This window comes from Muscardinus avellanarius, assembly GCF_963383645.1.
Source record: "Muscardinus avellanarius genome assembly, chromosome: 9".
Classification (NCBI taxonomy): Eukaryota; Metazoa; Chordata; class Mammalia; order Rodentia; family Gliridae; genus Muscardinus; species Muscardinus avellanarius.
In genome coordinates, this window is record NC_137795.1 from 107960032 (window position 1) to 107985141 (window position 25110).

The 25110-nt window shown below is 49.7% G+C and overlaps 1 protein-coding gene across 2 annotated transcripts; it reads right to left on the reverse strand.

Annotated features, from left to right (window-relative positions):
- Positions 1–218: 218 nt before the first annotated feature.
- Positions 219–25110, reverse strand: ZNF746 (zinc finger protein 746; the record flags this gene model as incomplete). Of its 2 annotated transcripts, none has more annotated exons than XM_080701513.1 (7): positions 219–1279; positions 2512–2637; positions 2919–3110; positions 20573–20686; positions 21746–21827; positions 21958–22257; positions 25087–25110. In XM_080701513.1, the coding sequence occupies 7 exons, from the start codon at positions 25108–25110 to the stop codon at positions 219–221; spliced, it is 1899 nt and encodes a 632-aa protein (XP_080557639.1). The 2 variants fall into 2 exon arrangements, with proteins under 2 accessions (XP_080557639.1, XP_080557638.1); XM_080701512.1 differs by having other exon boundaries at positions 21746–21872.

The following is a 25110-nucleotide window of genomic DNA, read 5'->3' on the forward strand; positions in this document are numbered from 1 at the left end:
CGCACACCCCAAAGGTAAGAGTAGTCAAGATAAAGGTGCTTCTACTGTTCCCCTCTTCCCTCAAGAGTTAAAAAGAAAAACCCCCAAACAAAAAAATCGGGCTTGCAGTTAAATTACTTAGCCGTCTGCGGGGCGCTCAGTTCACAGTCCGCGCCTTCGGCGACCGCCCCGCCGGCCCCGGTCCTCGGCCCCGGTCCTCGGCCCCGGTCCTCGGCCGCTCACAGCTCGGCCCCGTCGGCCGGGCCCAGCACGCTCAGGCCGCAGGTCCAGTCGGCCACCAGGTCCGTGGCGGGCAGGGGCCCCTTGGCGGCCGCGCCCTTGAAGGCGTCGGGCGGCGGCGGCGGCGGCGGGGGCCCGCGGCCCGGGCCCTTGCCCGCCGCGTGGTTGCGCTGGTGCTTGCGCAGGTGGTCCTTGCGGATGAAGCTCTTGCCGCACACGGTGCAGGCGAAGGGCCGCACGCCCGTGTGCGTCCGGTAGTGGTCGATGAGCTTGGAGCGCTCGGTGAAGCGCTTCTCGCACTCGGTGCAGGGGAAGGGCCGCTCGCCCGTGTGCAGCATGCGGTGGCGGATGAGGTGCGCGGGCCGCGTGAAGCAGCGGCCGCACTCGCCGCACCGCAGGCCGCTGCCGTCCCGCGCGCCGCCCGCCGAGGGGGCCGCGCCGGTGCCCGCGCCCGTGCCGTCGGGCAGGCCGCAGGCGCGCTGGTGCGCGCTCAGGCTCACCTGCAGCTGGAAGCTCTTCCCGCACGAGGCGCAGGTGAAGGGCCGGCCGCCCGGGGGCGCCGCCGGGTGCTTCTTGAGCCCCGGCTTGTGGCCGAAGCCTTTGGTCCGGCCAGGGTATTTGCAGGGCTCGTTGAAGGGCCGCGGGGCCTGGCTGGGGTCCAGCACGGCCTCTCCGTTGTCCGGGGAGGAGAAAGGCAGCCCCTCGGGCACAGTCCTGGGGTTCAGGCCCACTGGAGGTTTACAGCGGAAATTCCAGCCCCACCGGACCCCACCGAAGAGCCAGTCCCCAGCAGGCGTCTCCTCCTGGGCCACGGCCGGGCTCAGCTCGCCCAGGTCCCTCTCAGGCCTGGCCGGCTCCCGTAGCCCCAGCACTTGGTCCTGGCCCGGGAAGGAGCTACCCTGGCTTTCCCAGGCTCCTTCTTGGACAGGACTAGGGAAAAACCTGGCAGCCTGGCTGGGGGCAAACAGCGTCCCGTGAGCCTCCGGGTCCGTGGGATGCACCGGTGTGGCCACCACCTCCTCTTCCTGGACTTCTGTTTTGATCACAATTTTTACGTCTGCTGAGAAAGACAGAAAGGCACCCATCACTCTGGCCCGTCTCTGAAGGGATCTGGATGCACGGCTGCTTGGCCCATGGCCACCACCTTGGGCCTCCTGGCCAAGGCTCAGGACCACAGTAGAGCACCTGCCCTCCTGGTGGGAGGCTGCTTCAGACCAGGACACTTGGACCTGGCGCCTCCACCACAGGAAAAGCGACCTTCCGGTCAGCCCCCAGGCTTCCTGAGTTCATCCTGAGAAAGGAATGCCGACCTAGGGACTATGTGCCTAAGAAGCCAAAGGCCAGGCAGGGTTAAGATCAACTGAGATCGCCCCCGGCCCGCCATGTGCCAGCTGTACCAGCTGTGGATTCAGGCATGCTTCTTAACCAGCAGCTCCTCTCTGAGTGCCTGTTCTTCCCCTTATTCCAGAAAATACGTCGAAAAGTACCTTAGCACCCTGCCTGCGTGCAGCGAGCACACAGCAAGCGCAGCCACCGACTCGCGAGCAGGAGTGATCTGAGTTTATATGGACGTCTCTGCATCTCACACCCCAAGGTCGCCTCAAGGACCTTGGCTTTCGGCACTTTTTTTCTTTTGCTGTACTGGGGACTGAACCCAGGACATTCTACCTTCGAGCTATACCCTCAGCCCTATTTTTTATTCTTTATTTTGAAACAGAGTCTCACGACATCACGAAGGGCCTCACTTAAGTAGCAGAGGCTGGCCACGAACCTGTGATCCTCCTGTCTCAGCCTCCAGAATGCTGGGATTACAATTGTGTCCCACCACACCCAGAATTTTGGCACATTTTGGGGGTGCTAAAATATAACACAAAATATTACTTAAGGTAACAGATAACTGGCTTTCAAAACAGAAGTAAAGAGGAAACTAATACATAAATTTGGTAGTTATCTTCCCAATTCTGGCCTCCACACACCCATTTTTGGTAGGACCAATATTTGAGAAGTGGTTTGTTTACTTCGATGCCAGAGTGCTGAGGGCTGCCTGATTCTGGAGCGGAGGTTTATCCTTCAAAGAATTAGCTTGTCAGGATAAACTGGTCAGGCTAGAAGACACAGCCTAAACATGGGCATCCTCAAGAAAGCTGCTCAAGCTTACGAATTTGGAAGGAGATAGAGAACATACTGCACAGTCATATATAAGACCAGTCACCAAATGCCTACGGCTCAGGAGAGTTCAATGAAAACGGGGCTCCCAGGCCGGGGCACCCTCCTTCCTCCCGCCCTGCGTACCTTCTGTGGAGGCTGCCACGTTGAGCTTCAGTGTCCCGTCTGAGCATGCTGAAGACGGGTGGTGGGGAGGGAGGTCTGCCTGCCATGAAGTGGGCGGGATGGTGGTTGTAAAGCTGGAGTGGACACCTGCAACAGAGATCGGAGCCATGGGCTAGGGGCAGGAAGCTGGGGAAGGGAACTGGGAAGGGAGGCAATGAATCCAGAGACCCCAGCCAGGACTCTTCTAAATAGCCACGATGACCCAGCTTCTCTGAAGCCAGTGTCTTTCGTTCCTTTCTCTGAAGCACTGGGAAGCTCAAATGTCACCGATTTATTCCTGCAGCTCCCAGAGGCTCCTAGGAGCCTCCCCTCCCTGGCCTCAGTCTCTACAACTCATCCCTGTGTCTGCTCCCGTCTCAGCCACTCACCAGAGGTAGCATCCGTGGAGATGTCTCCTGCTCCGGAGTCCAGCTGGCCGAGGCCCCAGGGCTCCTCTCCAATATCTGGCTGCCCCGCTGCCCAGGCCTCCACGCCCAGTGCCTGCTGCTCCTGCAGCTGGAGCTCCCCCTCCTGCTTGATCTGCATCAGGAGGTCAGGAGCCGGAACAGGGGGTCCCGAACCTAGGACAGAGAGTATGTGAGTCCCCTGGCGCCAGGCTGGAAACGCATGCGGCCAAGGAAGTGGACAGGAGCTATACAAGGGTCCAGTAGCAAAGAGCCTGGTGGGAAGGGGAGGCAAAAGCAAACCAGGACTTGGGGTCCTCTCAGCAGAGCATGGGGTCACCTGTGCAGGGCGGGCCAGGGCGATGTGGTGAGGGGAGGAATGCACAAACATCTTCCCAGGGCTCGGGCTGCCTGGGAAGCCCCGAGCTCTCACAAATTTTTTTTTTTTTTTTTGGTAATGGGGATTAAAGCCAGTGGCACTCTACCTCTGAGTTATACCCCCAGCCCTTCTTAATTATTTTTATTTTGAGACAAGGTCTCACTAAGTTGTTGAGGGCTCCACTATATTGTGGAGGCTTGTCTTGAATCTGCGGTCTGTCTGTCTTGGCTTCCTAAGTACTGGGGTTACAGGTTTGTACCACCACACCTCACTTTTGCTCTCACTTTAAACACAGAAATACTAGATAAAATTGAATCCCCCACTTTACACACAATTTAAGTGAGTTCAAAAGAAAGGCCCTGATGCAGAAATCAAAGAGAAAACACACAGTTCAATCAAGAGTTGGAGGAAGGAAGTGACCCAGAGAGCTGCTGGAACAGGACACAGGCCTTCGGGGATGGCCGTTCACATCTCTGCAGGGCTGACCTGCCTGTCTGTGAGGCCAGACTCTGCTATGTGTCTTAGGAGATGGGGACCAGGACACTCAGTTCACCTGACGGAGTTACAGCTGCCCACTGATCCAGGGCTGTGCGTACAAAGTAACCCACAACACACTGGAATCCCATGTCTACATGAAATGTACACTACACAGTCCAGATGCCCTAAACTGAGAAACTCACAAACTGGCCAAGAGCTGTGGTAATACAGGAATGAAAACCTGCCCTGATGCAGGCTACAAGGGGGTCCCTTACAGACTAAAACTAAATTAAAACCAGAGGAAAAATTAACATTTACAAACCAGAAGAGGAACCAAACAGCCATGAGAGTCATGGCAGACTTTACTCTCAATATAGCGTAGGACAGCCTGAATTGATAGAGTAACATAAGTATGTCTAAAATAGTCAAAGAAATAGAAACTTTAAGGCAAGAACAGTAAATTATTATTAGTATTATTAATTATTATTATTATTATTATTTTTGGTGGTACTGGGGTTCCTGGAAGCCCTTCTACCTCCAGGCTACACTCTAGACCTATTTTTACATTTTTATTTGGTAACAGGGTCTCCTAAGCCAGCGCACGCGGCTGGCTTCGAACTTGCGCGATCCTCCTGTCTCTGCCTCCCAAGCGCGGGGATGACAAGCGTGCACCACCATGCCCGGCTAGTAAATTATTTTTAAGAAGTCAGATTTGAAAAAGAACTAAAGATTCTAGAAATGACAAAAGCTGCTGTGGAAATGAGCAGCTCAATATATATGGTTTAACAGTGTGAACACAGTGAAGAGAAAACGAGTGTCTTGGGGATGAGTGTAGGGAAATAATCTATAGGTATAGTACTCAGAGATGAACGGGAAATGGAAAAGGGAAGTGAAGAGGCATGGGGAACAGAAGAAGTTCTGAGTATGCTGGGAGAAATCCTGGAAGTTGAGAATAGAGAAGGGCAAGTGTTAAAAGGTAAAGAAACTGGATGAGAGCTGGGCGTGGTGGTGCACATGTGTGATCCCCGCACTTGGATCACAGAGGTTCGAAGCTAGCCTCAGCTACTTAGTGAGGCTCTCAGCAGCTTAGTGAGATCCTGTTTTCAAATAAAATATAAAATAGGTCTGGGAGTGTAGTCCAGAGGTAGAAAAGCCCCTGGGTTCCACCCCCAGTACCACCAAAAAAAAAAAAAAAAAAAAAAAAAAAAAAGAAACTGGTTGAGGTTTTTAAAAAATTGAAGGCACTGATGAACCCACAGTTTGAAGAAACACACCATTTCCTATGTAGGAAATAAACATAAGGAAATATAGACAATATTTATATGAAATGGATTAAGTAAAAGAAAAATCTTAGTACCAAAGAGAAGACAGTAAGAGACTGAAAGTAGAAAGAGACTGAAAGTAGATTTTCTTAAGCAATGGCAATATCAGAAGATAATTGGAATATCTTTAAAAAGCTGTGATAAGCCGGGCGTGGTGGCGCATGCTTGTAATACCAGCATTCAGGAGGCTGAGACCAGAGGATGTGGTTAGCGGACATCCTCAGCTACTTAGTGAGGCCCTTTGCAACTTAGTGGGACCCTGTTTCAAAATAAAGAATAAAAAAATAGGGCAGGGTGTGTAGCTCGGAGGCCCAATGCCCCTGGGTTCTATCCCCAGACCCGCAAAAAAAAAAAAAAAAGAAAAAAAAAGTTGAGATAAACTGTCAATTTATTTTATTATGAAGGTATTAGGAGGGGTAGTGGGAATTGAACCTGGGGACATTTTATCTCTGAGCTATCCCCCAGCCTTTTTAACTTTTAATTTTGAAAAAGGGTCTTGCTAAATTGCTGAGGCTGGCCTCAAACCTGCAATTCTCTTGTCTCAGTCTCCCAAGTACTGGGATTACATGTGTATGCTACCATGCTGAGAGATTATTATCATTTTGATGGTATAATCTAGGGGATAGTATATGAAAATATATAAAATGATCTCATCTATGTATAGATATGCAAAGATTCTAGGTTGAAGAATTGCAAATAAAACCCAGGAATGTGTTAAGACAACACTAGAAAATATAGTCATATAATTCACAAAGTTAACAGAGTAATGGCAAAGACAATAAGATCATCTTAACACATGAAAAAGCAACATCCGACTCTTCTTCCTGCCATATGGCTGACTAGATGTGAGAAACTCCTTCTGGGATGAAGCATTTGAAAACGCTGGGTACAGCCGGGCATGGTGGTGCACGCTTGTAATCCCCGCGCTTGGGAGGCGGAGACAGGAGGATTGCGCAGGTTAGAAGCCAGCCTCAGCTACTTAGTGAGGCTCTCAGCAACTTAGTGAGACCCTGTTTCCAAATAAAATATAAAAAAATAGGTCTGGGAATATAGCCTGGAGGTAGAAAGCCTCTGGGTTCCACCCCTAGGACCACTAAAAATAAAATTAAAAAAAATAAAAAAATAAAATTAATAAACTCCTTTAAACACACACACACACACACACACACACACACACACACACACACATATATATATATATATATATGTATGTGTGTGTATGTATCTGGGAGTGTAGCCTGGAGGTAGAAGGGACCCTGTTTTAAAATAAAATATTTGGAACCCCAGTACCACCAAAATCAAAACAAAACAACGTTGGGTATAGTATAAAAGTAAAAAAAAAAAAAAAAAGAAAATGTTAAGCATCAATTATTTACAGATAGAATAAGAAAAACAAGCAGAGGCCAGAAACTGTAGGAAAGCCCCAGTCTGATGGTAAATCAGAGGACATCAGTGGCCTGTTGCCCAGGCTTGAAGGAGGCATGCAGGCAGAGAGGAGGACGAAAAGCCTCGCTTGCTGGGTGCAGCGGTGCATGCCTGTAATTCTAGTCCTTGGGGGGCTAAGACAGGAGGATCTCAGGTTTGCAGCCAGTCTCAGTAACCCTGTGAGGCTCTCCACAACTTAGTGAGACCCTGTTTCAAAATAAAAAATCAAATGGGGCTGGGGGTATAGCTCAGAGGTAGAATGCCTCTGGGGTCAATCCCCCATACCACACACAAAATAAATAAGTAAATAGATAGATAGATAAGATAGATAGATAATCAATAGAAGCCTGTTGCTCAGGCAGATGGGATGCTGGGAGAGAGGCCCCAACCACAGCAACATTCCCAGTGGATTGAACTTCCAACCAGCACCTAAACCTGCCACACAGGAGACCGCCTGCCTGGGCCCTGACTCTGGCTGAGACCAGTAAAGACTCCCTTGGCAGTCGACACCCACAGGCCAGCATGGTCTGAAAACCTCCAGGCGCAGACTGCAGTGTGCAGTGCTCCAGTGCACTGGCCCAGACAAGCAGTGGAGGCGCATGCCATCCTCAGGCGGCGCTGCCCCCGGCAGCTCCACACCAAACACCACACCAAGCAGAGCCCAACAGTCAGCAGAAACCATAGACCGTGGAATGCAGCACAGCCTCTGCATACTGGAACTGTCCTATGGAGAACATAAAGTAAAACAAACAGGGAAACAGAGACGGTACAGAAGACGAGACTATCAAAACTGACCAATCACTTTTTTGTGTGGTACTGGACATCTACCCCGAGCTGCACCCCCAGCCCTATTTTTTATTCTTCATTTTGAAACAAGGTCTCACTAAGTCGCGGAGGCCTCACAAGTTGCTGAGGCTGGCCACAAAGCTGAGATCGTCCTGTCCCAGCCTCCAGAATACTGGGATTAGGAGCCTGCGCCACCACGCCCAGCTACTAATCACATTTTAAAGAAGAACTGAATCTAACTTTAGAATTATAAGGTAAAGTAACTGAAACTTGAAATTTCAATTTATGGCTAAACAACAGAGTAGAAACAAAGAATGGTGAACTAGTTAGAAGATAGATCTGAGGAAATTATTCAGACTCAGCAGAGACAGCTAAAAATATGAAGGGAGGTTCAAGGTTAGAGAGGCTTGAAGAAGTTCCTGAATAAAAGAGAAAAAGAGGGCTTTTGAAAGAGAGAACATTGGTAATTTCCCCAAATAGGTGAAAAATATCAGTGACTGAAGCAGGAGAAATAAAAAGAAATCCACACCTTGGTACACTGCAGTGAAATTGCAGACTCCCAGGGGCAGCCCTAAAACCAGGCAGAGAAAAAGGCAGACCATCCATGGAGGATGGTGGTTAGGGATTCTCCATAGCACTAGTTGTGAAAGAGAGCAAGTTATCTTCAAAGGCTGAGAGAAAAGAATAATCAAACTACAATTCTGTCTTCCAAGTACAAGAATGGAATATTTTCAGACACAAACTTACTTACAAGTTTGAATAAACAGAGTTCATTATCATCAGACCCACAGAAAAGAACTTCTAAAGCTGGTGTGTGGTGGCGCACACTTGTAATCCCAGCATTTGGGAGGCTGGGACAGGAGGATAATAGGTTCAAGGACAGCCTCAGCTACTTAGCAAGGCCCTTTGCAACTCAGTAAGACCCTGTTTCAAAATAAAGAATACAAAATAGGGAAGGGGGTGTAGCTCGGAGGTCGAATGCTCTTGGGTTCCAATCCTAGTACCGCCAAAAAAAAAAAAAAAAAAAAAAAGGAATTAAAAAAGAACTTCTAAAGGGAAAAATCCCCATATTCTAATAATTCTAAAGCTCCTTCTAAAAGAATAAAAATAGAACCTATAACCTTAAAATTAATTAAACATAACAATTTACTTTTTGTGGGTTTGGGGATGGAACTCAGGGGCATTCCACCTCTGAGCTACAACCCTAGCTCTTTCTTTCCTTTCCCTCCCTCCTTCCCTCCATCTCTCTCTCCCTCCCTCCTTCTCTCCCTCCCTCCTTCCCTTCTACCTCCGGGTTATACTCCCAGACCTATTATATATATATTTTTTTATTTGGAAACAGGGTCTCTTAAGCCAGCGCGGCTGGCTTCGAACCTGAGTGATCCTCCTGTCTCCACCTCCCAAGTGTGGGGAATTACAATAAAAGCCCGGCCTGCCTTCCTTCGTTCCTTCGTTCCTTCCTTCCTTCTGCAGGTCTGGGGTTGGAACCGAGGGGCATTCGACATCCGAGCTACACCCCCTTCCCTATTTTGTATTCTTTATTTTGAAACAGGGTCTCACTGAGTTGCAAAGGGCTTTGCTAAGTAGCTGAGGCTGTCCTTGAACCCGTGATCCCGAGTTGCAAAGGGCCTCACTAAGTAGCTGAGGCTGTCCACAAACCATGATCCTCTGGTCTCAGCCTCTCAAAGGCTGGGATTATAACCGTATACCACCACCCCCGGAGATAATGATAGTTTTATTTTTTTTTGGTGGTACTGGGATTCCTGGAAACCCTTCTACTTCTACTTCCGGGCTACACTCCCAGACCTATTTTTTTTATACTTTTTTTATTTGGAAACAGGATCTCTTAAGCCAGCATGGCTGGCTTCTAACCTGAGCGATCCTCCTGTCTCCACCTCCCAAGCGTGGGGATTACAAGCGTGCGCCACCACGCCTGGCCAGCAATAGTTTTAAGAGGAAAAAAAAACCTATATGGAATAACCCCCAAAGGGAGGGTGAGTAACAAAGAACTCAGAAAAGGCCAGAGTGGAGAGTGCCAGCATGGCTCAAGAAGGCAGAAGCAGATCCAGATGTCACCAGGACTGGTGCATGAGGCTCAGGCCAGCAAGCTGCCTGGACAGGCAAGGTGCCGCTGTGCGCCATGCTATTCTAGTAGCTTCATTAGGAACATTTGAGGGAACAGGTTAAATAAATCTTAATAGTATGTTTTACTTAACACAATATATCCAAAATATTGTTTCAACTTATAATCAATACAAAATAATATACTTTGTTTTATTTTCCATGCATATTTCATATACTTTTTTGTACAGTTTTCAAAATCTTGTCTGTATTTTTATCCTTAAAGTATATTTCAAGTGCTTAGTCTGTAGCTAAGCGGCTACTCTTTTGTACATTTAATGGGTAAAGATTATCAGGCTGTAAACAAACAAACCCCCAGCAATGTGAGGTTTACAAGAGAGACACACCTACAATAGAAGGATGCAGAAGGCAGTATAAAAGAATGAAAGGTGTATTAAGCTAAGATTAACAATTTAAAAAGATGCAGCTATACCATGACAGAAGGAATCAACTTTAATAAAAATACTTTCAGAAATAAAAAAGGATGATTGTGCGACAGTATATTGGCCAGGCAGATAAAATGATTCTAAATGTTTAAGCCAATAACAGAGCTCCAATAAAGCAGCATGACAGGACTGGACAATCTGCCCTCACAGTGGGGATCCCGACACCTCTGCCTCTGTAACTGACAAGGCTCCCCAGCTAAAGGTCACAGGAAAGCCCAACACCACCCTAATAAGCCAGATCGAATGGGTCTAAGTGGAGACCAAACCCAAGGACCATGTCTGCTTCTCGAGCCACACGGAAGGAAGGAAGGGAGCACTCTGGGTTATAAACAAGTCTTACAGATTTTAAAAGATTAGCATTTCATACACTGCCTTTTGAGACTATAATACAATTAAGCTAGATATCAATGACTCCTTATATGTACGAAAACTGAAAATATATATATTATTTTCTAAATAATGCAAGGGTCAAGGAGAAAATCACAATGATAATCAGAAGGTAAATGGAACCCACTGATGATGAAAATATTATCTATGAAAACATGTGGGCTGTAGGCACAATGGTACCTAGAGGAAACTTTATAGCTTTGTTTGTACTCAAGAAAACACAGGTTGAAAGTGAATGGGATAAGCAGTTAATCAAGGTGTTAGGAAAGAAATAACATCAACTACAAAACCCTTTCAAAAGCAGGAGCCTGCAACCCCAGTATTTGGGAAGCTGAGACGGGAGGATCGCAAGTTTGTGGCCAGCCTCAGGTACTTAAGTGAGGCAGGCCCTCTGCAACTTAGTGAGACGCTGTTTCAAAATAAAAAATAAAATAGAGTTGGGGGTATAGCTTGGAGGTAGAACACTCCTGGGTTCTATCCCAAGTATGACAAAAAAAAAAAGCAAAGGAAATAATAAATATTAGAATGTAAATTAACAAAAGGGAAAGCAAAGAACAGCAGGAGCATGAGGCCCCGAAAGGCACTGACCATCCAGAGCACAGGAGGAGGAGACACTATGAAGAGTGAACACGGGGCTCGGCTTCTCCATTCACTTATTCTGTAGTGCTGGGACTGAACCCAGGGGTACTCTACCACTGACCTCTATCCTCAGCACTTTTTATTTTAAAACAGGATATTGTTAAATTGCCCAGGCTGGCCTCGAACTTGCAATCCTCCTGCCTCACCTTCCTGAGATGGCTTTGCTAAGGGCACTTAGTAGCAGTAACTAAAATGAGAACATTCTGAATGCTACTTACTTATTATTTTTTGTGGTACTGGGGTGGAACCCAGGGGCCTTCTACCTCCGAGCTACAGCCCTGACCTACTTTATACTTTATTTGGAAACAGGGTCTCACTAAGTTGCTGAGAGCCTCACTAAGTGGCTGAGGCTGGCTTTGAACCTCTGCGATCCTCCCGTCTCAACCTCCCAAGTACTGGGATTACAAGCGTGCACCACCATGCCCAGCTTATGAATGTTATTTAAAGTAATCTGAAAACTCCAGGGAAATAAATTCCTAGAAATATTATAACTTGCCCAAAATGATGAATAGAAAACCCAAATGGTCTTATAGCTAAGGTAAATTAAATCAGTAGTCAAACCCTCCCCAACAAAGATCATGAGAGGCTCGGGTGGCTTTACTGGCTTTTTTTTTTTTTTTTGCGGTACTGGGGATGGAACCCAGGGGTATTCTACTTCCAAGATAAACCTCAAGCCCTATTTTTTATTCTTTATTTGGAAATAGGGTCTAAGTTGGAGAAGCCTCACACTAAGTAGCCGAGGTTGTCCATGAACGGCGATCCTCCTGTCTCAGCCTCCCGAATGCTGGGATTACAAGTGTGAGCCACTGCACACAACTCTTCTTTGGGCTTTTCTACTGCACATTCAAGGACACACAATTCTAGCATTACACAAACTCTATGAGCAAATAAAAGCAGAAAGATATCCTGGATAGAAATATCAATAGATACTGGGTGTAGTGGCACACGATTGTAATTCCAGTATTTGGGAGGCAGAGACAGGAGGATTGCAGGTTTGCAGCCAGCCTCAGCTTAGTGAGGCCCTTTGCAACTTAGTGAGACCCTGGTTTAAAATAAAGAAAGAAAAATTGGGCTGGGGTACAGATTGTAGGTAGAATGCTACTGGGTTCAATCCTCAGTACTGAAAAAAAAAAAAGAAAAGAAATAGAAAATAAATATCAGTAAGTGACAGGTGAGCCGGACGTGGTGGCGCATGCTTGTAATCCCAGCATTCAGGAGGCTGAGACTGGAGAATCTTGGTTCACGGACAGCCTCAGCTACTTAGTGAGGCCCTCTGCAACTTAGTGAGACCCTGTTTCAAATTAAAGAATAAAAACTAGGGCAGGAGGTGTAGCTTGGAGGTGGAATACCCCTGAGTTCCATCCCCAGACCCACCAAAAAAAAAAAAAAAAAAGTGACAGGTGACTTTTTTTCCCCAGTACTGGGGCTGGAACCCAGGGGCAGTCTACCTCTGAGCTACATCCCTGGTCCTATTTTTTATTCTTTTCATTTTTTTGAAACAGGGTCTCACTGAGTTGCAAAGGGCTTCGCTAAGTAGCTGAGGCTGTCTGTGAAATACGATCCCCTGGTCTCCACCTTCCAAAAGCAGGGATTACAAGCCTGTGCCACTGTGTTCGGCTGACTTTTTTTTTTGTAACTTATCATCAAATTTTTATTTCTTTTATTTTTATACTGAGAAATGAACCCAGGGGCATTCTACCTACAAGCTAAACCTCCAGCCTGATTTTATTTTTACTTTGAAGCAGGGTCTTGTTAGGTTGATGGCTCACAACTTGCTGAAGCTGTCCTTGAACCCGCAACCCTACTGTTTCAGCCTCTCAGGTACCTGGGATTACAAATGTGTATTGTTATGCCTGGCTCTATCAGCGTTATGAGGGAACTGATCAATTACTACTTTTCCCCTGTCTTGAAGCTTAAACTGAGGAAACAAAAATGAGAAAGAGCAGTGAGGCTAAGCTATTTTTATTATTGATAAATTAGGATGTAGCTTTTATCTGTGGGCAAGAGGAATTCTTCATAGTGACCCTAAAATCAAAAGTTACGTGGGCCAGAGTAGATCCTGTCCTAGAAGAGCAGGAGGGCACCTGTTCCTTTGGGCTAGCTACCTGAAGGGCAAAGGGATTGCAGTGGCACCTCAGCTGACCCCCAGCCCCCAGCCCCAACACTATCCAACATAATCAGAAACAGAAAGTTCAAGTTAAAAAGAGATCCCACTAACCACCGTGATAAGCAAGCAAGCAGGAAAACAACATAGGAATATAACTGACAAAAACTGTGTAAGGCCTTTTAGAGAAAATTCTATTACTTATTTGTTGGGATGCTAGCACCCAGGGCCTTGTGCATGCTAGACAGGGCTCTACCACCGAGCTATACCCGCAGCCTCCTTTTGAAAGATTATAAAGCTTCATGGAGACACTATAGAGGAGCTAGACAAAGGGGGCTGAGGACAGACACAGATAACGGGGTTCTGTGGAATACGTGTCACTTCTTTCGCAAATGCTCTGGAGACTGAATGCAGCTACAACCATAATCCCAACTGGTGCTTCATGGCACCTGATAAGGCAATTTGAAAACCACTAAGTCAAGCATGGGAAGGAGGGATGGGGAGGGAATGGGGTGGGGATCGGGTGGGGGTTGACTGGCGATGTGTGCATGTATGTCTACAAAAGTTTTTTTGTATCCCACTATGATCTATGAATACAGTGCACCAATAAAAAATTAAAAAAAAAGAAAAAAAAAGAAAAAGAAAAATTAGACTAGTAATCCAAGAACAGTGAAATGAAAACCTCTAGGCTTTAAAGTACCCACAGGCTGGGATGTGGCTCAGTGGTAGAGCACTTGCCAAGGAAGCTCGTGGCCCAGGGTTCCAACCCCAGCAATGCAAACAAAAGGGAAATAAAAACAAACATAAAACACCATAAACAGAGAACATACCTAAAGAAGCCGGGTGTGCCTGTAACTCAGTACTGGGAGGCTGATAGGAAGGTGAAGGTTCAAGGCCAGCCTCAGCAATTTAGCAAAGCCAGTCTCAGCAATCAGTGACCCTCTGCTTAAAAACAAAAAAACTATGGCGGGCTTGTAATCCCTGCGCTTGGGAGGTGGAGAAAGGAGGATTGTGCAGGTTCGAAGCTAGCCACACTGGCTTAAGAGCCCCTGTTTCCAAATAAAAATATAAAAAAAAGTAGGTCTGGGAATGTAGCCCGTAGCCCAGAGGTAGAAGGTCTTCCAGGAACCCCAGTACCACCAATAAAACCAAAAAGCAAAAAACAAAAAAGGCTAGGAATGTAGCCTTTTTTTCATTATTTATTTTCAAACAGGGTCTCAGTAAGTTGCTGAAGACCTCACTAAGTAGCTGAGGCTGGCTGCAAACCTGCAATCCTGCCTCAAGCCTCCCAAGTACTGGGATTACAAGTGTGTGCCACCACGCCTGTCTTCATGGGTCCTCTTCAACAATGTCCTAGATAAACTACGAAACCAGAAAATTAGTTATAAAAACTGAAAAAGAGACTGGTGTGGTGGAACATGCATGTAATCCCAGGACTTGGGAGGTTGAGACAAGAGGATCGTAGGTTTATGGCCAGCGTCAGGAACTGAGTAAGGCCTCTGCAACCTAGTGAGGCTCTCAAAAAATGAAAATAGGGCTGGGGGTGTAGCTCAGAGGTACAATGTCCCTGGGTTCAATCCCCAGTACCCAAACCACACAGAAACATAAACAAAAATGGAAAGAGAACATGTGTTATCTGTGGAGGGTACAACTGTCCAAGAGCATCTGAAGGGACAACTTGCTGGACCTAGTGAGAGCAAGGATTTCCTTTTATTCAACACAAGTCAACAGCAAACCTGTACCCTATAACAACTAGAAAACGTATAATTAGTTCTACGAATCCCACGTATGAGCAACAATAACTACCAGGAGAACACTGTAAAACCCTATTCAAACACACACAGAAGACTTCCCTTGGATAGCCAGGCTCAATATTGTAAGGGCAGCGATTCCCCCAAAATTGAATTATAAAATAAATGCAATTCCCACCAAGCTTTCAACAGGATTTTCTTGAGAACTCAACATAAAGATTCTGAAATTCATATGGAGGAGAAAACATCCAAGAATAGCCATGAAAAGTCTTGGAGCGCAGGGAGGGGAGCCTGGCCTACTAGATACTGAGGTTTATTCTGAGCCGAAAGGCTGTGGTGCTGGTGCAGAGACAGAACGACACACAAAGGCGCCCAGCAGCGGCCTGCGGTGCATTGGCTCCACAAGGAGCAGCACGAACCAGCGCAGAAAGGACATCGCACAGCAAATGCTGGTGCAAAGTCAGGTCTCACTGTGGGGGTGGGGATTGACACCTCCGTCCCACATGCAAATATTAACTCTAGATGGAGTAAAGCCTTAACCCAGAAGGGCAAGACTCTAAAAGTTTTATAGGAAAAGCATAAGATAATTCCTCTGACCTGAGTGAGACAGGCAAAGATATCCAGGACAGAAAGAGCACAGACCCTAAGGGGAAAGTCTCTTTCTCTTCCAAAATAAAACTCCTATAAAAGAACCAAAGTTAAAAGGCCTGTGAGACCAGAAGATGTTGGAAATGCAAATAGGGAAGAGATCTACAACACACACGAAGATGTCCTGAATCAACAAGAAAGCAAAAAACAACTCAGTAGAAAAACAAAAAGACAATTCACAGGAGAAAAAACCAAACAACTTAGGAAAAGGTGCTCCACTCGTTAACAGTTGTGAAAATAAATACTAAACAGAGATGCATTTCATTTCCCTCCGACCAGCAAAAAAAAAAAAAAAAAAAAAAAAAAAAAAAAGAAAAAAAAAAAAACTTATGCCAGATGGGAAAAGATGTCAAAACACAGGCACTTAGCCCAGCGTGGTGGCACACACTTGTAATCCCCGCGCTTGGGAGGCTGAGACAGGAGGATCGTGCAGGTTCGAAGCCAGCCTCAGCTACTTAGTGAGGCTCTCGGAATATAGTGAGACCCTGTTTCCAAATAAAGTCTAAAAAATAGGCCTAGGAGTATAGCCCGGAGGTAGGAAGCCCCTGGGTTCCACTCCCAGTACTGCCAAAAAAAAAAAAAAAAAAAAAAAGAAGTAAAAAAAAAAGAAACAGGCACTTGATGAGCGCTGCTTGGAGAAGCCACTGTGACTGCTGGCCAGCAGGGGGCCAAGGGGGAGAGGGCAGGTGGGCCCAAGGAGCAGGAGTGCCTGGCTCGTTCCCCAGGGAAACAGCAGCGCCTGGCACCATGAGGCTTCAAGGTGCCTGTGGCTGGGTTGTTTGTGAAAATTAAAAATACTTAAGTGAGACTCAATGAGAAGAAAATTGTCAGATAGTTGCTTTTTGGGTATTAGACATCTGTTAAAATGAAATAACACACAGTAAGTCTAAAACACAAAACACTGAGTATCATGGTATTTGTGTAACTTTTCTTCTTTCTTTTTTTGTGTGTGTGGTACCCAGGGAAACGTTACCTCTGACTACATCACCAGCCCCATTTTAGTTACCGTGTTGAAGCAGAGCTCACTAAGTTGTTGAGGGGCTCACTAAATTGCGTAGGCTGGCCTCAAACCCACAATCTTCCTGTTCCAGCCTATCAAGTACTGGGATTACTGGCATGCCCAGCCTATGTAACTTTTCAAAACAAAGAAGTCATATTGTACTTGCTTATAGCTACATAGGCACACAGTAGATGTTTTAAAATGTGGATGGATAGCCGGGCGTGTTGGTGCACGCTTGTAATCCCCGCGTTTGGGAGGCAGACAGGAGGATCGTGCGGGTTCGAAGCCAGCCTCAGCTACTTTGTGAGGCTCTCAGCAACTTAGTGAGACCCTGTTTCAAAATAAAGTATAAAATAGGTCTGGGAGTAGAGCTCAGAGGTAGAAAAGCCCCCGGGTTCCACCCCCAGTACCACACACACACAAAAAGAAATATACTTCATATACACACATCACACACATTTTTTTTTTTTTTTTTTTTTTTTTTGTGGTAGTAGGGATGGAACCCAAGGGCCTTATACCTCCTAGCTACACTCAGCCCTATTTTTTATTCTTTATTTTGAAACTGGGTTTCACTGACCTGCAAAGGACCTCACTTCATTAAGTAGCTGAGGCTGTTTGTGAACCGTGATCCTCTGGTCTCAGCCTCCCGAATGCTGGGATTACATGTGTGCCACATGCCTGGCCCGCACACATGTTTAAATGATGAAACTTGATATACATTAAAAATATTATTGAATTCCTGCTTTGTGCTAGGCAATATTCTAGGTGTCAGGAATGATGATCCGAACAGTATTTTTATCCTCTTGAAATTTACATTCTCATTGGAGGGAACAGACATAAAATGACTCCATAACTGTGAAATATCTGTAAAGGTGATGCAATCTGACCGGAAACAAACCAGATCAGGAAAGAGACCAGAAGTCCTGGCTGGGGAGGCCGCGGTGTAAGCAGGTGACGTCTACGGCAGCCCAATCTCAGAGGTCTGGGTGGATTCTGGGGAAACCTGGGTGTGCAGGCCAGGGCAGCTGGCGCGGAGAGGGGGTGTGATGGAGGGTCAGAGGATGCCTGGGCTTGAGCCAGTAAGACCAGGATGGAGACGTCGGGGAGCATGGGAGGGGTGTCTTGGAGGGGACAATGGAACTCAGCTTGGATGTGTTCAGTCTGACTTCTTGTGGGCAGCCCAGGTAGTGGGCACCGGGAATTCGGGGCAGAGGTCAAGCTGGGGAGAGTGTGAACACCACGGGAAAAGCGGCGTGAGGGCTGAGGGCACGTCACCACACTGGGGGAGGAACCCAGAAGACGGGGGTGGCCTGGAGGGACACGTGGCTCCAGGGGACAGCGTTGGCCTGGGCATGTCCCTGGAACTTCTGCACCGGAAGCCTAACTCCATAAACCACATTAACAGTGCCTGTGTCCTTTGAGAGAGGGTCAGGATTAGGGGAGGCCACTGAGGTTGGAGTCTTGTGGTGGCATGAATGCCTTCAACAGGGGAAGAGGCCTGAGCTGAGGCTGTCTACACTCCACGCACTCTACAGAGTCCCGCCAGCAAGGAGGCTCTCACCACATGTGGCCCCTCGATCTTGGCTTCCCAGTCTCCAGGACTGAAGAAATAAATGTCCTTTCTTTAAAGCGAACCATGCTGAGGCAGACAAGCCTTTAGCAGCAGGGAAGCAAGCTAAAGGACGGCAGAGAACCCGGTAGTCTCAGGATGGGGGTGGGTCCAGGTAGGACCCTTTGCTGCCCTTGGGAAGGGGCCATGGGATAGAACCGGGACAGGCAGAAGGGCCTTGGACTGTAGGGTGTACAGGTGAGCAGAGCCAGAGGTGCCAATGCAGAGTAGATTCCGGTGTAGGCAGATAGGAGGGCTGTATGGGCCAGCCAGCTGAGTAGGTATTTTTTAATTTAAATTAAAAAATTGTCTTTTTTGTGTGTGTGGTACTGGGGTTCCTGGAAACTCTTCTACCTCCGGGTTATACTCCCAGACCTGGAAACAGGGTCTCTTAAGCCAGGGAGGCTGGCTTCGAACCTGCGCAATCCTCCTGTCTTTGCCTCCCAAGCACAGGGATTACAAGCGTGAGTCACCACACCTGGCAAAAAATTGTCTTTTAAATGAAATAGCCAGCCTCAGCTTGAGAGCATCATCGAGAAACTGCACGGGTGAGGCTGTGCCCATGACAGCTGGGCACACCAGGCGCGCAACTGAGGCTGCTGGTTGGGAATATGAGGTGTACCCAGACCAGGAGGCTTTGGGGTTTGCTCTGTGGTGTAAATACGTGCCTTGCAGAAGAGGCAGCTTTGGTTTGGCCAGGTGGAAAATGAGCAGGGAGGGCACAGGAGTTAGGCTGTGTGAAAGGGCCCCTGATGCCTGGCGCAGAGGGGAGGCAGGAGGATGCAAGGCTCACAGGCCCCCAAGCAAGAACCTGGTGGACCCCAGGCTCTAGAGAACTGGGAGGACGGACGGCAGGAGGTGGCTGGGAAGTGAGGTGGGGGCGGGGGACTGGAGGAGGAGCCCAGGACATCCACTGGGTGCTGCCTCCGCCAGTGAGAGCAGGAGAGTGGCCAGCAGGAAGGTGGGGTCCAGGTCTGAGACCCGAGCCCGGTCCAGGTCTGAGACCCGAGCCCGCAGGCAGGTGTGAGGAGAGGCAGGCCAAGGGGCAGCAATAGGACAAGAACAGCTGCCCCAGGAGCCCAGCAGCTGGGACATGGTGGGGACACAGGAGCTGCAGAGGAGCCAGGCTCAGAGGACAGCCGGCGGAGTCTGAGTAAGAATGGGGGGCACTGGATCCAGCAGGACTGCTGAGCACCGTGGGTTCCACCGAGCACAGTGAGGGCTTCACAGGAGGCAGAGGGTCAGCAAGGCCTGATGAGGGCAAGGGAAACTCCACGTGCGCTGAGGGGTAAGCTTGGCCCTGGCTGCCTGGGCCCAGGGAGAAGCCACCGCCCTCCCGATGGCTCCGGAGCACAGGTGTCTGAGGGCTGGAGGGTCTCACCCAGAACTGGTCTCCCTCTGGGCCCCATCTGCTTTCATTAGTGATGGTGTGGGAGCTGGGGAAGGTTCCCCACATGGTACAGAAGCCGTGAACAGTCACTGTGAACCTCCCCCAGATCCGGAAGCCGGAGGCCGCCTGGCCCTGCGCCTCTTCCCAGCAGAGCACAGGCCACCTTTCCATCCGGTCAGCGCTGTCCTTGGCACCTGGGAGACTCTCAAGATGCGTGTGCTGGACTAAAGTGAATGCCAGTGAGAGCTGTGACGTGGTCAGGTGTGTACCTCTGAACGTGCTTCTGCTCTTGTAAAAATGGAAAGCTAACTGAGGTGAAGCCATGAGCGTGTAAGACACACTTAACGACACAGGCGTCGACCACAGAAGAATTCCGAGTAACAGCGTCAGAGGAAGGAAACCTGAGACAGGTGGGACAGCCAGGGCCATGCAGGGAGGAAGCTGGAGAGAGTGGGACAGGGACTTCCGGCCCAGCGGCCGGCAAGGCTTTCCTCTCAGAAACCTGGCTCTGCCAGGTGCCCCCTCCTTTCTTAACTTCCAAAGGTGCTGACTGGCTTCAGGGAAGTCTGAGCCATTGATATCCAGTGTCCACATTCACCAAATAAATCCAGGGTTCCAATCATACTGGAGCAACGGCTGCCACGAGGTTTATGTTCTGTAACTCTGGCCGACTCTGCAGGGCTCTAAATGAACTTTTGTGCTCAGTGTGCCCCTCTTCCCCTCCCCCTCCTCTCCTAATTCCATGCTACTGGCTCTGACCGGCTGTGTCACCTGTTTCCATGGTGACAAGTACTCGAGTGTTAGCTGAGTAGATTCGAGGTTACAACTCTACTATAAAACCCGGCCTGGTGGTGTATCCCTGTAATCCTAGTATTCGGAGCCTAAGACAGAAGGGTTGCAAGTTCAAGGCCAGCCTCAGCAAATCAGCAAGACCTTGTTTCAAAATAAAGAAATAAAAAGGGTTGGAGGTATAGCTCAAAGGTAGAGTGCCCCTGGGTTTAATCCCTAATACTAAAACAAACAAAAAAAGTTTAAAATATTCAAGTCTGATTTTTCTCCATGTCTCTCTGGAAAGAAAACTGTCCTCTCTGGTTCTCTACTTTCCTGTTTCCCCTGATCACCTGGTGTCTCCCTGGCCTTCTTCCAACCCCTCACCTGGGCTCGGGTCCACAGGAACATCTGGAACCTTGGGGCCAGCACGGCGCCAGGTGCACGGCTCTTTGCCTTGTTCAATCTGGGAGAGGACCTCGGGCTTGGAGATGGCGTAGTCTGAGGAGAAACAAGAGGGTTAGCTTTTGCCCTGTTCCTGCGAGAGTCAGGACAGGCAGCTGGAAAACCAAGAATGGTCTAGAAACTAATGTCCTGACTAACAGCAGAGCTTCTCAGTGGCAGGCAGTCCTGCCACAGAGCCTGGAGACGATGCTGTGCAGTCCAGAGGAGGCGCGGCCCGCGTGCTGGCAGAGGCCAGGCATGCTGCTGAGCCTCCGACAACACACGGCACAGCCTGGTCCAAGCTGTCAACATGCTGGCGTATAAGCCTTCATGGTCAGCAACAGCACGAGTCTGCAAACCAGAGCCCCATGGATCCCACCTGCATCCATTCCCATCCTCACGACTCACACCTTAATGGCCTTTGCTCTGGGTCACACAGAAGCCATCACGATAGGAAACAAGGCCAGAAAGAAGCAGAATCCAGGCCCTTCCCAGGCAGTGGCCCTGGGTCCAGAGCAGCGGGCTTTGGGGCCTGGGCAGAACACCTGCCATAAGCTGGGTGCAGTGGTGCACGCCTATAATCCCAGTACTTGAGAGGCAGAGACAGGAGGGGCATGGGGCGAAGACAGCCGCAGCAGCTTAGCGAGATCATCAACAATGAAGTGAGACCATTTCAAAACAAAAACTAGAACGGGATAGGGGTGTAGCTTGGAGGAAGAGTGTCCTTGGGTCCAATGCCTAGTGTAACACACACACACACACACACACACACACACCTGCACAGACCCTGGGGAATGTCACATAATGGCTACAGAGGCCCATGAAAGAAGGTGAAAGTCCTTCTCCACTGTGGGGCCAGTCAGAGCCTGGACCTGAGGCAGAGGACCTCCTACAGGCCAAGTTCCGAGGAGCCTGGATGGGGGAGAGAAGCACCGCATTCATCACTCTGCTACTCCACCAGGGCTTCTGACTCGCCACCCAGAGACAACTTTGGCAGAAGGAGCAGGACTCTCTTCAAAGTATCTAGGGCTTTACATATCACTAAGATGAAAACCTCCGTGAAGAGAGGTCTGGGGACTCACAAAATCCCACTTAGCAGAGAAGTGCCAGGCTTACCCAGGGAGACCAGCGTCTCGTAGTTGCCCCGCATCACGTGCTTGTAGAGCTCCTTCTGCCAGTCCTCCAGCTTGCCCCACTCCTGCTCGGAAAAATACACGGCCACATCATCAAAGGTCACGGGCACCTGGAACCACAAGTGTCACACTCGCTCACCCAGGCGCGCACAGGCGGGCCCTCGGCCTCCCCACTCCAGGGCACCCAAAGGCTACCTTGGGGGCCTCCCCCTTGCTGCCGGGGGGCAGCCGCAGGATCCAGAAGTTCCTGTTGCGCAGCAGGTTCTCCACGTTCTCCAGCCGCCGCTGCAGCAGCCCGTACTCCTGCAGCAGGGTGCCCAGCACGGCCCACTTGCCCTCCAGCTGGTTGCTGAACTCCACGGCCGTCTTCTCGCAGTCGGCCAGCTTCTTCTCGGCCATCCCAGTTCGGCCTTCCAGGGAAAGCAAGCGAGCAGCCTGGGATTCAATCTTCCTCTCCATGGCCTGAATCGTAGCTGCCATTGTCCACGGAGAAATCTTTCAGAAATAAGAAGACATCACCATCACCCTCCGCATCCTCGTGTTCTGTGTGCCTCTCTTCCTAGGCGTGGGAGAGCAGGCTGAGTAGGCTTCCCTTAGGAAGTGGGACTGTGCTGTCCCACATGCCAGATCTCAACTTGCAGATCCCTCCTTTGAGTATCCTAGAACCTAGGCTGTCTCCTGGGTGCCTTGCCTCTGGCCCCAAAGCACGCTGTGCAGACTCCTATCATGGCACTGCAGGGCTTTCCTGCATGCCCCTACACTGTAAGGCCCTCCAGGCGATCTGCATCTCTCCACAGCACAGTGCTTGACACGTGGCAGGTGCTCAGTGGGATTTTGCAAAATAAACAGTGACTTGGCATTGCTGGGCATCAGTGGAGAAATGGTACACTGCAGATATGCTAGAGCCCAGCCTGCACTCCTGAATCCATCACACAGGAACTGTCTACTGATGATGACCTAGCAAAAAGCCCCAGCTGCTTCAGTGAAACCACACAAACAAGAGGGTTGCTCAATTCCTTTTTTAAAAGACTCCCATGTCCCTTAACAAACAGAAAAATCTAAAGGCCAATTCCCTTTCCTCCAGGACAATCTGATTTTGTCCCTCCCCAAGGATCCCTCCTCCACAAGCTAAAATTTCCATTCCTGCAAATCTTCACCAGTTTAATATTGGTGTTTTTATACTACTCAAGGTCCCCGAGATTCTTTTCCCTTCCTGGTTCCTACCCATTCCAAGGTAAAAATGATGGTCTCAGATGTTTGTGTAAGTGCACTAAGATCAGTGACACACCCAATAGTCTCACAAGGATAGACACATGGTACCAAGCCATACTTTCATACATGCAGCAAGAATCAAGATGTGGCGCTTCCCTATCAGCAGAGTGGGCAGAGGCCTGAGTGAGCACAATTGGGCACCATGAAGAAAAAGCCCATGTGGGGTGGGGAGCTCTACCACCTGCCTTCTCTTGTCTGAGGACAATGCCTGCAGGCAGAGGAGGTCCTGTTTTGGATGCCTTTTCCTGTCAGTAACTGAAAATGAATGGTCATTTTGACATTCTGCATTCTGCAAAAGCCTTCCTGAAGTCTGGTGACCACTTGCAAAATAAAGTAACGTCTAGGAACCAGTGTGGATTCATTCAGAGAGCACTACCGAGAATCAAAATGAGGATGGACACCCCAGAAAATGGGGACAAAAGGAAAGCTCGACAGGAGACAGAACAACCCTGCCTGAATGGTGTTCCTGACTTTTCCCGCTGTCTGGAGGGATGGGCCCTGGGCCTGGCCAAGGGAGGACTGTGGCAGGGTCTGAGTGTGGGCTTCTGATGAGCAGAGCTGTTGGAGAGACCAATGAAGGACCGGGCCTCACTCTCGAGGAGTGGGTGGGCTGCTTCTGCTGGCGTGCTCGCAGGTCAACTAGGCTCCGGGCTTGGCAGACCCACTTCAACCTCACTCCTCTCTGGGATCAACCCTGCCACACACCCCAGACTCCATGAGTCTACTCCAGGAGTGTCCTTGGACTTCACCACCTGCTTCCTATCCTGTGCAAGTAAAAATGCACTGCCATAATCTTGGTGTTGCATGACAAGAGCACCTGCCCAAGCCCTATTAAAACAGTGCTCTTTGGTATGAGAACAATGGTGAGCGGTTTTCTTACCGTTTTCGTGGGACCTGGAATTTCTTATTGAGAGGTGGGACTCTGCTCTGTTGAAGCCCATAGCCTCACTAGTGGGAGAGCAGAGACTGCCTTAGACTCCAGCAAGGAAGCCGAAACTCTTTGCTCCAAAGGAGCCGTGGGTCTAGGAGCCGTGGGTCTAGGAGGATCCAAATCCCTAATGGCTCCTCACTCATGTGATCAAGTCCAGGCCTTTCAACTCTCTGCAGCCTTCCATTACAGCCATCTCTTCCAAGATCCTGGAGCCCTTCTGGTCCTGCACGGGTTGGATCTTTCTGTGCTTTTGCTGGAATCCCCTCCCTCTGGGGAAAGCTCCCGGGTCTAGCTGGGTCTGATGAAACCCTAGCTTCTCCCAAAAGCCCAGCTCAAATCATAGATGCACAGAATAATGGGCCAGGAAGGAGCCCGGCTCCGTGCGGCCCTGCTCCTGCATCTCCACAGCATGCACCACCTGGAGGCCCGCTCCTCGCCTGTGCTGCGGGATCACAGCTGTGTACCTGTCCGCGTCCCCATCGCACCCTGGGTCTTTGAATACAAACAACCCACGTCGTCCCACTTTCTAGCTGTGTGATCATGGGCCAGTTAACTTCTCTGGCTCTCCGGTTTTTCCTTTTGTATGGCAGAGATAATAACAGTACCTACCCCATAGGTCTGCAGCGAGGACAAAATAATGCCTAAACAGGGCTGGGTGCAGTGCCTGGCGGACAGACGCGAGCAGCCTCCCGCGCCCTGAGCGAGCCGGGACGCAGGGGGTGCTCGGTGTCTGCGGAATCGACGCCGGACACCTCCCAGGTGCCACCAGGCCGCTGGGGGGAGCTGGGGGAGGGAAGCTGGGGCCGAGCGCTCGGCAGAGAAAGGAGCCGGGCGGGGGGCGCGGAGACCGAGGGACAGTGGCCGGGGCGGGGGCAGGGAGCCCGGAAGGGCTGCGGGAACTTGGCGCGGGGCGGCCTCGGCGCCGGGGCGGCGGTTCCCCCGGCTGGGCTCGGCCCGGGTGCGGGGTCCGGGCGGCGGCGCCGTAGGCCCCGGCGGACCCCGCGCTCCGCTCGCAGAGCCCCAGGCCCGGCGGCCCTCCCCGGGGCCTGCGGCGCCGGGTGCTGGGCCGCGGCCGCCCGCAGCCCCGAGGCCGCGCGTCCGAGCGCGCGGGCTGCCCTTACCGGAGCCGCGGCCGCCTCGGCCAT